Below are 15,294 nucleotides of genomic sequence, written 5' to 3' on the forward strand. Positions count from 1 at the left end.
CAATAGCTCCATCTTCTCTTACTCGAATTCAAACAGTGAGCGGTCATTGACTGACGACCTGTAATATAACTTGCTAGATAAAAAATAGCTAACAATAACAAAGAGTGACCTGTGATTCAGATTGTAATGTGTTGGTGCTGAGTGATAAGAAATCCTCGTCTGTGCTGCTGACCACCACACTGTAACTGGCTCTAGTGTGCCTGCATGTGTGTGTGTGCAGATCATAACATTTGCTTATCAAAGACATACTTGTGTTTAAAAACATAAGAATTTTTAATCTTATTTTAAGGGGTGCTGGGACTCAGTTTAGGGTGGTTTTAAGTGGATCTGATTAAAGATAAAATGAGCAAGTAGGCCTACAAGGTAGCTGTAAAGAATAATGTGGCAAATGAGCGTATATACTCCTTGTATACATATATCTACATATATCTGCATATATCAAAGCACAGTGGTGTTCTGCACATTTCAGTTTGGTTTATATTTTTCTTTAACGCCTGTTTATCGGCATATGATAATTGATTATTCACCTGTGTATTGATTATTTAATTTTGTCTGTGTTGTAGCCAAGTATGTTATGCTGTAAATTGAGGTATGTGTGGTTAATAAATAGAGATTTACACTTTTGTAAAAAGTATCTGGATGTGAATATATTGACTATGTTTTGTTAGCTAGGCGTGTTGATATCGCAGTGTACCCAGATGTGAGTTGAGCATTTGGGCTAGAATTGGGCCTAGATTCAAACCAAAGTCTGGACCAATGAAGTTTATGACAGCTGTGCAGTATTTGGCCTAGATGATACGTGGGAGATCCAAGCCTGAATTGTAAGATGTTGATTCACCTTTCAAAATTGAAACAAAATCCAACAGTGATTCAACCTTGAACCACAATGTTGATTCAACTGTGAATAACTTCTAGCTGGGTAGATAAACAGCTCAGTAACACAGGATAACAGAAATGACACTTTTTTGCTTGATGGGTTAAAACATACACAGCCCCAAGGCCCCTGGCATTGCATTCCTTTGTAAGTAAAATGAGTTTATTCAGCAATTGTTCTCTGCAGTGTCTGTAGCTTTTACTGTACAAGGACACTCCATCCCAGTTTCAGTTTGAGGTCACTAATAACAATTATGCTTGATTTTGATGAGAAAACTAAGCTGATAAGTTTAAACTCACTCTTACTCTATCTGTGGAAAGCTGACAGTAACGATGTAAAGAGGAGGAGATTAGAACTGAGTGCTGTACAGTTCAGACTGAACAGAGATCAGCACACAGCTTTCAGAAGAGCAGCTGCAGTTCAGCCTTTAAACCTTCCTGTTTCAGTGACCATGTTATTTTTAATAGTGATGTTTATGTTGTCTGTTAAAGGTAAGACTTTGTATTCTTAATACGCTCCAAATCTTTCCATTTTTCTTATAAAAAATAATGCTAGATAGTAATATAATTAAGTTACTCATTCTTTCATTTATTTGAACATAGTCTCTGTTTTCTTGTTCAGGTAACAGAGCTGCAGAACTAATCTCTCCATATAGTGCAGCTGTGTTCACCAATGAGGGTGAAAATGCTACACTCTCTTGTAATTACAGCGGTTCTGTTAGAAGTCTTTACTGGTATCTCCAGAATTCAGCATCACCTCCTCAGTTCCTCATAGCAGATTATTCACCTCCTGTTACTGGAATATCAATCAAACACAGAAAAGAATCCACCAGTGTGGATCTGATCATCTCCTCTGCTACAGTATCAGACTCTGCACTCTACTACTGTGCCCTGCAGCCCACAGTGACAGGAAACCCAGCTACATGGTACAAAAACCTGCCAGTGTTTCTCACAAGCTCAGCGTCTTGACTACTGCAATTCAAAATATATCCAGTAGGTGGCAGCAGTGTATTAATAGTCAGCCCGAAGCCCTGCTTGGATGATGTGTCCTGCTTCGATGGAATTCGACTGATACACATTCACTGAAATGCAGCCTTTTGTTGCTTATGAATCATTTAGAGTCATGAGTCTGTAAGTCGTTTGAAGTTTCATAGGGTTAGTTTATTTGGCCATTTTTTAATCATGGAAAGCACACCGAGGATGACACACAGACATAGTTGAGCTCCAGTCATAGGCAGGTTGAGTTCAGTCAGTCTTGGTGTAAAGAGTCACTGGCTAGAGTAACTGAGAGTTTACTTCACCTCTGGTTTTCAGCAGGCTGGTTTGCCTGACAGACCACCCCAACAGCTGCAAATGATGAAGTGATTTTACAGGCTGTACTGGATACCACAACAAAAACTCTGACGCCTGACTACTACTACTGCCAAATCCAGCCAGAACTATAATAGAATATGATACGAATTTGAATTTATCATTTTATATATCTATTGTCTATCATTTTAACTATCTGGTTTGCTATTTTTTCTTTTTTTTTCCCCATAAATTACAGTTTATTAGAAATGGTTAGTGTGTGTGTGTGTGTGTGTGTGTGTGTGTGTGTGTGTGTGTGTGTGTGTGTGTGTGTGTGTGTGTGTGTGTGTGATATGTAAAAGTAAAAATCTATGTTGTCTTGGTTGTCTAAGTATAATTAACACATGGTGTACTGAGAACAAACTATGGCACAAATATATTATTTTCACTCAGAAAATCTACAAAACGTATCATTTGAGGGCCAAAGAGCTGAATACAACTGTAGTTCTAATCACAGGTTCACAAACACACTGAACGGGGCTGATCCAGCTTTCTCAGTGATAACATGTGGAAAACTCAGAGAGTCAGAAGGTGGAGCTGTGTGATTAAATCATGAAGAAACATTTATAGGACACAGACCTCATTTCTGACTCTTCATCTCACTGTCATTTTCTTTATCCATCATGTTCTTCTGTGCTTTTCTGATTCCTTCAGTGCTGACAGGTAAGAGACCCATGAAACTCCTGTTGTATTCAGTTTAACATTTGAAATTTTACTGAACATTTTCTTTTCTTTTTTAACAGGTGTCTCTTCTGAAGACTTGATAACATCTCATGGGTCTGTTAAACAAGCCAGAGATGGTGAGAGTGTTACTCTCTCCTGCAACTACAATGTTTCTCAATATGGCCTGTTTTGGTATCGTCAGTATTCCAGATCCAAACCAGAATTCCTCCTCTCCACCACTGAATCTGGAGGAACTGTTAAAGCTGATCCAGCTGCACAGTTTTCTGCTACAGTTGATAAAATTCAGAACAGCAAAGTTCTGAACCTGGTGATCTCCTCTGCTGCAGTATCAGACTCTGCACTCTACTACTGTGCCCTGAAGCCCACAGTGACAGGAAACCCAGCTACACTGTATAAAAACACTGTTTGGAATGGAGCTCTGTTCTTACTCATGTTTCTGTGTTTCTGTACAGTGTTGTACTGATTCACTGCTGCATTTCACTCTCAAAAATATCAACCTTGAAATCAGTATTGCTCATATTGTAATGTCACAAACAATAGTTTAGAAAATTTTAAAAGCACAGATGTTTTGGATTATAAAAATCTTTGGTACTGTTCAAAGTAGTGACTGACTTGTGTTCTTCCTGCTTGATATGCACATGAATAAGTTTCTGAAAATAAAATACATGATTCTTTCTGTTAGTGGAACTACTGTTAGAATCATATGACCAAACATGGTGTGGATCCTTTCACTGTATGATCAAAGCGATGTTAGTGTTTTAATCCTACTGTAAGACTCTTGAAGAAGTGCTGAACTATCTCACTCACCTTTTCAAGATCTTACATTATCTCATGTGTGGATGCAGAAGTTGTATGACTTTGTGATTTGCTTTGGTTTCTATGGTTATTGGTTTCATCAGATTAATTACAATAATACTGAAATCTATGACAGCCACATTATAAACAATAAACAAACAAACAAACAAATACAAAAAACAAATACAAACTTTGGCTAATGACTTTTTAAATATAAACGTGTTTATAAACTAAACGTGCATTCCACTTTATCATTCTTTCATGTGTGTTTGCTAATCAGATCAAATGATCAGACAACTGATATTTTTAGTAAAGAAGGAGAATCTGTTACACTGAAATGCTCTTATGACTCACTGGAACTGACAGTATCCTGAGTATGTAACCAGGGTCTGGTAGCCATACTTCAGATCATTTTTATCTGCTACTTCCAGATCATCCACTGAGCTCACAGTTAAAGACTAATACTTGCAGATACAGCTCTCTACTACTGTGCTCATTTAGTTTAAACTCAGTGATACAAAGTCTCTGAGAATACAAGGAAATCGCAGTAAAATGAATGTATCTGTTATTATCTGACATGACTGCAGGTGGTAAAACTTGCAAAAAAAAATTAATATGCACAACACAAAGGTTTTTTTATGCTCTAGTAAAAGTTATGCTCAAAAGTTTGCCTAACCCTGGTTAAAGTACACGTTTTCTTGATTTTCTAAGTGACAATAAGTCAACATATCTTCTACAGACACCCAATATCTGTACAATTTAATGCACAGTTACCATTTATTTACTGAATTTAACATAGAAGAAAATGAAACATGAAATGAGGAGTGTAGAAAAGTTATGGCAAATTTGATATATTATGTTTCATTTTTTCCAATATGTTAAATTCATCAAGTATATGTAAACTGTGCTTTAATTTGCAGAGAAAAAATGCAACTGCTTTGTTAGTTAATCATTACCATGTATAACCATTTCGGGAAAATATATCTCAAAGTCAAGTCAGTCTGACCTCTGAAGTGCACCAGGCACCTCATCAGAAGGCATGAATGGCCGTTAGAAGCTGAAGAATTATCAGTGAAGAACAGTGTCGATGAGTGTAAAGTGTGTTTTTCTTTTCTAATCAATTTCAACAATAAAGGTCCAATTTCAGAACTCAGAACAGAAGATGACACCACTTTGTCACAATTCACATGTTCACATGGGTGTGATGTCATAATGCTAGACTTTGTTGTTTAAACGCTGCCATATTCTTGTTTGGACTAGTCTAAAAAAACAAAACAAAAAAAAGGAAGAGCAACATTGCTGTTTATTTACACTAGAATTACTATGATTACATACAAGGGCAAGACATGAGTCTTTGATTTCTTCATCTGCGTATATTTGGTTAAATATACAAGAGATATTTTAATATAATTGACATACTTTGCAGTTACTGAAAAAAGCAAACTTCAGCACCTTCAGCATATAGCACATGTACTCAGAGAATGGATGAAGGGTGAAATGACAAGACTGGTGACTCATTTAGCTGCTCCTTGGTAATATTGTATCAGAATAGCTGATTTTGTGGGAAAAACCCTAAATAACCTGTGACAATGTATTTTATATCAGTACATTAATACATGTAAAAGGCTACACAGCCTCATTGAAAACAGGATTACCAGCTTACAGAAAACATTGTTATTCAGTATTGAATATGATTATGCTCAGATGTTGTAAAATGACATGAACAAAATGATGGACTAGACACAATAGTTTGTTATAAATGTTTAAGATGACGTACGCAGTAGAGGAGAGTTTGGGTAAAATCTAATATAAGATAATATGTCCAACTTACTTAAAGTCAACTGTCAAGTAGAGACAGATGTTTCCTAAGAGACACATTTTAAACCATATTTTTGTAGAATGAAAATAGTTTTTTTTTACATCTTTTTTCAGTTTCACTGATATTTGCTATATTGTTATAAAAAAATACATGTCAGACATCATAAAACTGGATTAACTGTGTGAGTTAATTGTGAGTATAACTCATTGCTTTGCTTAAATGTATTAAAAAATGTAATGTAAAAAGTTGCCTGCACTCTCCTGTACACAGCAGACTGTACTGCATTCTGATTGGCTAACAAAAATGGCAGGATGGAGTAGTTGAAGGTAAAACAGAATGCTACAGTGCAGCTTCCAGGAAAGGAAAGTAGAGCACAATGTTTCTCTGTTCACTACTGCTTTTTACAGCACTCACAGGTAGGATTTTAGCTTCATTTATTCAACATGTCTTCTTTAAGCATTATATTTGTTTGTCAAATGTTCTTTAGTTGTATTCATGGAAGTAAGATTCCAATTGTTTTCAAATTTTTAATTGTTGAATCAATGTGAAAAAATTTTTCAGGTTCCAGCAAACAAGACAGTGTTACTCCTACATCTTCTGCTGTGAGTGGTAAAGAGAAGCAAACTGTTAGACTCTCCTGTAATTATGACTATAAAGTGTCTATGCACAATCTACAGTGGTATCGCCAGAATACCGGTGCAGCACCTGAGTTCCTTGTTCTAGTGATGGAATCAGGCCAAAATCAGACAGCAGATTCTTCTCATCCTCGTTTATCTACTGAAGTTCAGAAGAACGTAAAGCGTCTGGATCTGATAATCTCCTCTGCTGCAGTATCAGACTCTGCACTCTACTACTGTGCCCTGCAGCCCACAATGACAGGAAATCCAGCTACATTGTACAAAAACCTGTGTAGATGTTGCAGCTCAACTCAGATTATATATAGTCTACAGACTGTGTGGCTACAATGATAAAACCTTTGGATGCTTTACAACAGAAGAAGAAGACTCTTAGCACATGCTGCTGTTTATCAAACAATTTATCCCCAGTGAAAACAAGACTGTATACAGAAAATGTGGACATAAGCCAACTACCACAAGGTTGCAGCGCTACAATGTCTCTTCATCTCAATTCCTCTCCAAAAAACTTCAGCATTCCTCAGTGTCAGAATGAAAACATTCCTGAAGAGGGAAAATGATTGTGGTCCTTATTTATACGGGAAACAATGTCAAATTAAATTATTTACTTTCTTGGTAAGTTTCTTGTTAAGACCTGATCATCATAATCATCCAACAATGTTGCTATAAATCAGTACTGAACAGATTCAGTGTTGGTTTTAATAAATCTGATTTTAACAGAGACAGACATAAACCACATTATCATTCTTCAACAAGCTTATTGATCCAGAACCTGTATGTCTCTGTAGTGTAATACTCTGCTGTGAACTCTGCCGCTAACAAACTTTAAACTCTGAAACTTTTTTTGTCTATAGGTGAGATTCTAATATGATGTGAAGGGACTTTATAACTGATATTACTGAGAAGAAGAGTTTTAGTATTATTTAATCACACGTTTACTAAAGATCTTGAAAGAAACAAATGAAGCAAATGAATTGAGTTTGAATTAAATACATTATTCTGTTTTTTAGTCTTCATCACTGTCTCATCATTATGACTTCTTCATTTTTAATATGACGATGAATCAGGATGACTTCTTTTAGGCAGTGAAACACTATCATATAGTACAATATTGACTCTGTCTATAGTTTATATACACATTGTGCTGATCAAACACAAGAGGGCAGCAGTGATGTAAGCATGATGTGAGCACAGCTGAGAATCTGCTCAGAGGCTGAGCTTCTGTTTATTTCAGTTCAGATAAGAAACAATAGCAGAGAATTTAAAAGTAAAAATGCTGAGACTGTTCTTAACAATGGACCATCTGGTGAAAATAGCAGTGCTGTCAGGTGCACTATATTCTGGTACGAGGCTGTTATTTATAATAAATTACATCAAAAAATTAATATGCACTACTTTTAAAGTCTTTCTTTTGCTGTTGTTATTATTTCTTTTTTTTCAGTCTGCAGGGGACGAGACTCTGTAAAACAATCTACAGAATTAATCTCTGCCAATGAAGGAGATGCAGCAGTTTTACGCTGCAAGTACAGCACTGTTGATCAGTCACTGTATCTCTTATGGTACAAACAACAGAGTAAAGCATCTCCTCAGTTTGTTCTGATGAATTGAACTTTTGGACAAGGACACAGTGGACTGGAGTTTAAAGACAGATTTAGTGCATATTTAGATTCCAATTCCAGTTTAGTTCCACTGACAATCCAGAACCTGCACATTTCTGACTCTACTGTGTATCACTGTGCTTTGATGTCCACTGTGATGACAACACGTGCATCCCTCATACAAAACCATCAGATGGAAGTCAGTGAGTCTGTTACCTGCAGTCACTATTTATATATAGTCAGATTGGAAAAGTGATTGTTTCTTTTTTTAACTTCAAGAAAAAATCTTTATTTACAACAGCGACCATTTCAACAATGCATTGTCGCAATTTTTCACATGTGTATAAGCCAGTCAAGAAATCTTAAATATGTAATATTTATTTGTGTTTATAAGGGTTTTAAGAACACAGCCTTCTTGCACTTAAAGCTGTGTTCATGGAGAAGCATCATTCTCTAATATAAAATACATTGCCTTTGTGAATAACACTGGAATTGCTCTGTATTGTTATGGTGGTTCAGTTCATAGTCACAGATGCTGCTGAGTGAAGATCTGTGCTGTTATATTGCAAAACAAGCACTTCCTGACTTACTTCCTCATCTGAGTTCAGCACATAAATCACCACTATTACACAGACAGACCTCACACAGCTCTGTTCCAAAATGCCTCAACTACACAACTTACTGCACATGAGGAGATTCATACCACTGATTATCACTGTAGCATCAGGTAATGAACGGCTAATGAATGTCCATGTATTTCAGTGACTCTGCCTTTTAAAAACTTTAGCATGAAACACTTATTCTTTTTTCTTAATTCAGGTGTATTTGGAGATAAAATTGGACCGAGGGAGGAAGATGGCAGCATTATCAGTAAAGAAACAGACAACGTTACTCTGAAATGTTCTTATGAGTCAACCAGCAGTGATATTTTGCTTTACTGGTTCAGACAGCGCTTTAACAGAGCACCACAGTATTTACTGTATAGAGGCGCAAAATCATATAGCAGCTACAAGAGCACTCCAGCTGACACTCGACTCGAGGCAACAACAACTGATACATCTACTGAACTTATTATCAGTGGCCTAAAGCTCACAGACTCTGCACTCTACTACTGTGCTCTTACAGTAGACCCAGTGATACAAAGTCCCTGAGAGGCTGTACAAAAACTCAAAGACGTATAAGAAGCTCCTCAAACCACAGAAGATCAAAGTTATTTCTTTATCACACTTTGTCATCAGTGAAGAACAATCACAGATAAAGTTTGTGGTAGCACCTGCAGCTGGGAAAAAGAAAAGAAAGAAGAATACTTGAGTGTTTAAGAATCAGTACAACCTAGTCACACTAAATTAAAAAATGCAGCCACAAAGAATTACATTTACAATAAAAAAATAACCTCATATTAAACTCACCTCAGTAGTTACAGCCTTGCTCATTGCAGTAGATTGATTTACTTTAAGTCTGGGTCCTTCACTTACCAGCAGAGTGAGCTGACTGCATTCTGTATGACCTGATTATTCAGACCTCACATTGAGGCTGTTTGTCACTGAAATTGAGCATCAGCTCTGGGTCAGCTGTGTCCATCCTGCTAAAGCACTCTGAGAACATTTCCATCCAGGCTGATCCCAGTGTTAGGCTGTTTGTCTGAATGGCTCCTTAAGACTGATATGATCAACACTTGGAATATTTCAGATCATTGGGGTCCAGTCAGGAGGAAATTGATTTTGCATGTGTTGATCTGAGAGATTCAAACAGAGCAAGAACAAAACTGATAGCTGTCCCACATGGGCAGTCGTGAGCTGGAGGTTAGGGAGCCAGCCCTGTGACCGGAAGGTTGCCGGTTTGATCCCCTTGGCTGACAACCCATGACTGAAGTACCCTTGAGCAAGGCACCTAACCCTCAATTGCTCCCTGGGTACTGGTGGATAGAGCTGCCCACTGCTCCAGGCAAGTGTTCACTGGCTCCTAGTGTGTGTGTTTGCTAGTGTACATGTATGTGGGTGTTTCACTGCATGGATGGATAAAATGCAGAGGTCTAATTTCACAGTGTGCAAACACAGTGACAAATGATTCTATCTTCTATATCATGATCACAACATTATGTAACGCGGAGCGATGAGGTGGACGCATGTGCGGAGGTAAGCGACTTTCATTAAGGGCAAATCCAGGGTCATAGTCGAGACAGTCCAGGTTCATGTAGCCAACACGGACAGACTGGGGGACAGACATGACATAAACCGGAATAACCAGCAAACAGAGACCGAGACATCAAACAAAGACCAATACAAAGACCGGCAAACACAAGGGGCAAACACAGGGCTTAAATACACGGGACAATGAGGGACAGGTGAACACAATCAAGGGCGGAGTTGCAAAATGAAAACAAATGCACATGGAGTGGGAGGAGCCAATCGTGACACATTAATTACAAGTAGTACTATTTTTCTGTATACTTCTCAGTAAGATCCAAGCATACTTCAGTAAAACTTTGTTCAGTATGTCTCTGTTATGAACATAAAAAGTAATCTGAAAGTATTTTCACGAATTTGATTAAAAGAAATTTAGTAATAGCACATGAATGAATGTCTTTTGCTACCTCCCAGGTGTCCAGTAAAGCACCAGCACTGCCACATCTCTCCTGATGTTCTACCCACTGCAATTGATTGACAGCAGTGCCTCACTAACAGTAAAATCCAATTGTAAACAGGCTTGCAAACAGATTTGAGCTGTGGCAGAGTGATTAAGCATATCAGCTTGTAACAATGGGGAGGGATGTTGAGGTGGACGCATGTGCAGAGACAAGCAAGATTTATTATGGGCAAACCCAAAATCAGGGTCAAGACAGCCCAGGTTTAATGAGCCAACAAGGAGAAATGGAGGGAAAGACATAATGAGATCAACAGAAATCCAAATGCTTCACACCGAACAAATATCAAACAAAGACCAACACAGACCAGGGCAAACATAGTGCTTGTATAACAGAGGCCAGACCAGGGACAGGTGGGAAACAGGTGGTAACAATCAGGGGAGTCAGACAACAAGGGGGTTGGACTGAAACAAAGCAAAGGCACGTGGAAGATCAAAAGGTAAACAAAAAGCACATGGGGGAGTGGGAGGAGCCAAGCATGACACAGCTGTATTATGGGTGGAGCTGCATATCTCAGCAGAGAGCTACACTGATCTCATTCAGCTCTGACTCTGCTCTCAGTCACTTCACATCTCTATCAACATGCTGCTCTCCATCCTTTCTCTCATAGCACTGCTTGTAGGTAAGACAGTTTTAATGACATATATATCCTAACCATTGTGAAAAATAACAAGAAATCTGAAGAAAATGGAACATCATAATGTAATGTTTTATCTTCTTCAATTACGTTTCTATTTCCAGGAGACTCATCAGCACAGACAATTCAGCCACCTGCAGGGGAACTGCATGTTTCAGAGGGTGATAATGTTACTCTCTCCTGCAACTACAGTACCACTAATTTTGGTGATGCTATTCAGTGGTATCGTCAGTTTCCCAAATCCAGACCAGAGTTTCTTTTGTACATTTACATACAAGGGACTAAGAGTGATCCTCTTCCTCCTCGCATGTCTGCTGAAATGGATAAAGACAACAAGCGTGTGGATCTGTTGATCTCCTCTGCTGCAGTATCAGACTATGCACTCTACTACTGTGCCCTGTAGCCCACAGTGACAGGAAACCCAGCTACACGGTACAAAAACGTCTTATTATAGCAACGGCTTAAACTTTTTTTCATTATTGTAATGAACATTTACAGCCCTACATGGCCATTGTAGCTACACACAAGCTTAAGATCACCTAGCACAATGCAAAGCGCTGGCTGGAGTGGTGTAAAAAGCACACTGCCACAGGTCTCTAGAGCAGTGGAATTGAGTTCTCTGGGGTAATGAATCACACACATTGTGCCCCTGTACACAAAGCGAGGTCCATAAACACATGGTTTGATGAATTTGGTGTGGAGGAACACCAGTGGCCTGCACAGAGCCCTGCCCACTGAACACATTTAGGATTAATTGAAATGGTGATTGTGAGCCAGGTCTTCTGTGCCTGACCTTCCACATACTCTTTTGACTGTAAGGGCACAAATTCCCATAGACACACTTAAAAATATTTACTGTGAAAGACATCCTTTAATATTCTTATGATTTTTCCATCTGCAGGGGACAAGACTCTGCTGAACAGTCTGTAGGAATACTGATGGCCCCTGAAGGACATGCAGAAGGTTTAAATTGCAAGTACAACATTGTTGATTAGTCACCCCAACAAAGAAATCTCCTCAGTTTCTTCTACTTAACATTATATGCAAGGACATATTAAAGTAGACAATTTAGAAGCTGCATGTTTCTGACTCTACTGTGCTCTGATGTCCACTGTGGCAACAACATATCCCTCATACAAAAACATCAGGTGTATATCAGAGTCTGTTGGCTACAGTGGTTATTACTATCTACAGTATTACAAACAGTATTATTATCATTACTAACAATTAAACAATTAAATAATCATTGTTCTTTATTAAAGTGCATGTATGTACAATCTATGCAACCATAAAGTAATAATATATTTGTCTGTAAAGGTGTCTTAATATGCTTTTGGAGAGGATTCATGCTTTCATGTAATTACAGCATCTTTGTGAATAACACAATTTGTTTTGCATTGTTCTGGTGGTTCAGTTCTTAGTCTTGAGTGAAGCTTTGTGCTGTTATGGAGCTACAGAAGGACTTCCTGACTTCCTCCCTCATGTGAAGAGTTCAGCACATAAATCACCACTCTTATATATAATTTCATAAATCACCAAATAGGAAAAATGTCCATTGTAAACTACCTTGGCAGAGCTCTGAGCCTTACCCAGTTCATAAGATTTATTTACCTGAAGTCCATGTTCTTCACTTACAGCCAGGAGCTTGAGCTGACTGCATTCTGTGTGCTGAGACTATCCAGCACTCACACTGAGGCTGTGCATCAGTCGAGTTACCTGCCCAGTTAAGCCGTGTTCATTCTGAAAAATGAGGAATTTGAGGAAGTCAGGAGGAATTTGAATTGCATGTGATGATCTGTGAGACTCAAGCAGAGCAGTGATAAAACTAATGACTGACACCTCCACAAGGAGGAAATGCCAGTGGTACATGACACAACAGTCTTCTCAATAATTACCTTGAAAAATGAATATTATGAGGTAACTTTGGATAAAACAGTCTGGACTGAAATGCCTTTATTATACATAACGGGCTGATAGGTTCTGTCAAGCACCACATGCGCTGTCTTCTAAAGTTTCTGCTTTTCATAAAATGATGGCAGGGATCATTTGAAGACATCATTCCCTGGAGTGATTTACTGGAAAAGCAAAATATAATTTCAAAATGTAATAATTTGATGTGGTCACTCTTATTCTAAGATGTGGTGAACAGTTAAAATCAGGAAGATCATCAGTGACTCTATAAATATAACAGCTGTTCTATACTGAACCAGTAACTCAGTTCATAGTTACTTACGCACAGAGCAGCCTGTCACATGCTGTGATGCTTCAATACAGGCACTTCCTGGGTGGGTTTCCAAGAGTCTAATTTTCTCATGTAAATGACTAAACATAGAGACCACTCTCATACACAGAGACCACGTTCATACACAGAGACCACTTTCATACACAGAGACCACTGTGTTCCAAAATGACTGTAATCATACTGCACATGGAGAGATACATAACACTTTATTTCTTTGTCTCATCAGGTAAACTAATAATTTATGTACATGTAGATGCAGTTACATTAAATGTGATATTAAATAGATTATTTAATACTAATTTCTTCTACCAATTTTCTTTTCTTAATTCAGGTGTTTTTGCAGACACAATTGGTCCGAAGGAAGAAGATACCAAACTTGTCATAAAGGAAACAGATGCTGTTACTCTGAAATGCTCATATGAGTCAAGCAGTAATTTTATTCGGCTTTACTGGTACAGGCAGCGTGTTAATGAAGCTCCAGATTATTTACTGTTTAAAGGAGCAAAATCACGCAGTAGTGAACAGAGCACCCCCACTGACCCTCGACTTGAAGCAAAAACAACTGATATATCTACTGAACTTACTATCAGTGGCCTAAAGCTGACAGACTCTGCGCTCTACTACTGTGCTCTTAGAGTAGACCCAGTGATACAAAGTCTCTGAGAGGCTGTACAAAAACTTATTTCCTCACTACACCATGATATCAGTGAACCACAAACCCAGATAAAGACACCACTAACACCTGCTGCTGGAACAGCTAGAAAACATAAGTAAAATGTTGTAAAACATGACAACAACATGTTCAACTCTCAAAACAAATGTATGATCTAAAGTCATTCCTTTTATATTACTTTCAAAACTGTGTATATGAAAAGTCTAAAACATGTATGACTGCAAACACGCATATATGTGTAAATGATCAACAGTCAAACTGTTTGTATGTGCCTTTATTTGTTTATTACTTTTAATGGTATGAACAGTTATTTCTGTGTGGCCTTTACACACATTCAGTATCAGCTCTGTATACAAATAACTGTTAATAAGTAGTTGCATTCTGTTTTTTTTTTAATTACATTTTGCAGTGTCACCAACTTTTTGGATTTTTTTTTTTTTTTTTATGCTTTGATCGTCCACAAAAACAGAAAGCACAGTGGAGCAGCTCCCCAGAGCAGGAGTTTCCTATTGTAGTTTCTAATAACTGCACTCACTTCAGAGAGACTCACACTAACACACAGATCAGCATTAGAGCACTGAGAGCTTAAACACACTACTGAGTCCATCTGATCATATTCACAATGAAGAGAAACCTCCTCATCATCCTCATCATCGCATCAGGTACTCACTGTGAAGATGTGCTCAGAAATATTTAGATAATGACAATTTCCTAAAATTTTAAATATTATTTTAATACTTCTTTTTATTTCAGGTGTGTTGGGTGCTGATCAAATTGGACCATCAGAAGATCAGAAGACTGATGTTTTTATTAAGGAGGGAGAACCTGTTATATTAAAATGCTCTTTTGAGAGAAGTAATCAACACATTATGCTGTACTGGTACAGACAGTCTCCTAACAGAGCGCTACAATATGTATCATATAAAGGTGCTCGACAACAAAGTTCTTATGCGGACACTTCAGATGATAGATTTTCATCTACTGCATCCAGTTCATCTACTGAGCTCAGAGTTAGAGAGCTAAGACTGGTAGATTCAGCTCTGTACTACTGTGCTCTTAGAGATTTTGGAACCCAGTGATACAAAGTTGTTGAGATGCTTTACAAAAACTCACACACCTTCTGTTTGCTTTGAACAAAAGAAGATCAAAATAACTACAAAACCACAATGTATTAACTGTTATTACACTCTCTCTGACTGTTTGAGGTACTAACAGAAAAAAAAGCATGTGAGACATACAACCCCGATTCTAATGAAGTTGGGACGTTGTGTAAAACCAACAAAAACAGAATACGATGATTTGCAAATCCTTTTCAACCTATATTCAATTACAAATACAAGAATA

The 15,294-nt window shown here is 37.8% G+C and overlaps 1 long non-coding RNA gene and 1 gene segment (V, D, J or C); both read left to right on the top strand.

Moving 5' to 3' along the window:
* Positions 1-2,820: 2,820 nt before the first annotated feature.
* Positions 2,821-3,991, top strand: LOC119264971. The segment is given in 3 exon segments: positions 2,821-2,886; positions 2,967-3,259; positions 3,983-3,991. Coding segments are annotated over 3 exon segments (342 nt in total).
* Positions 3,992-5,865: 1,874 nt separating this feature from the next.
* On the top strand, positions 5,866-7,160 carry LOC119262100. Its single transcript, XR_005129428.1, has 2 exons — positions 5,866-5,937; positions 6,083-7,160. It is a non-coding gene; the product is annotated as an uncharacterized LOC119262100 (long non-coding RNA).
* The last annotated feature ends 8,134 nt before the right edge of the window (positions 7,161-15,294 follow it).

This window comes from Pygocentrus nattereri, chromosome 2 (assembly GCF_015220715.1).
Source record: "Pygocentrus nattereri isolate fPygNat1 chromosome 2, fPygNat1.pri, whole genome shotgun sequence".
NCBI classification, from domain to species: domain Eukaryota; kingdom Metazoa; phylum Chordata; class Actinopteri; order Characiformes; family Serrasalmidae; genus Pygocentrus; species Pygocentrus nattereri.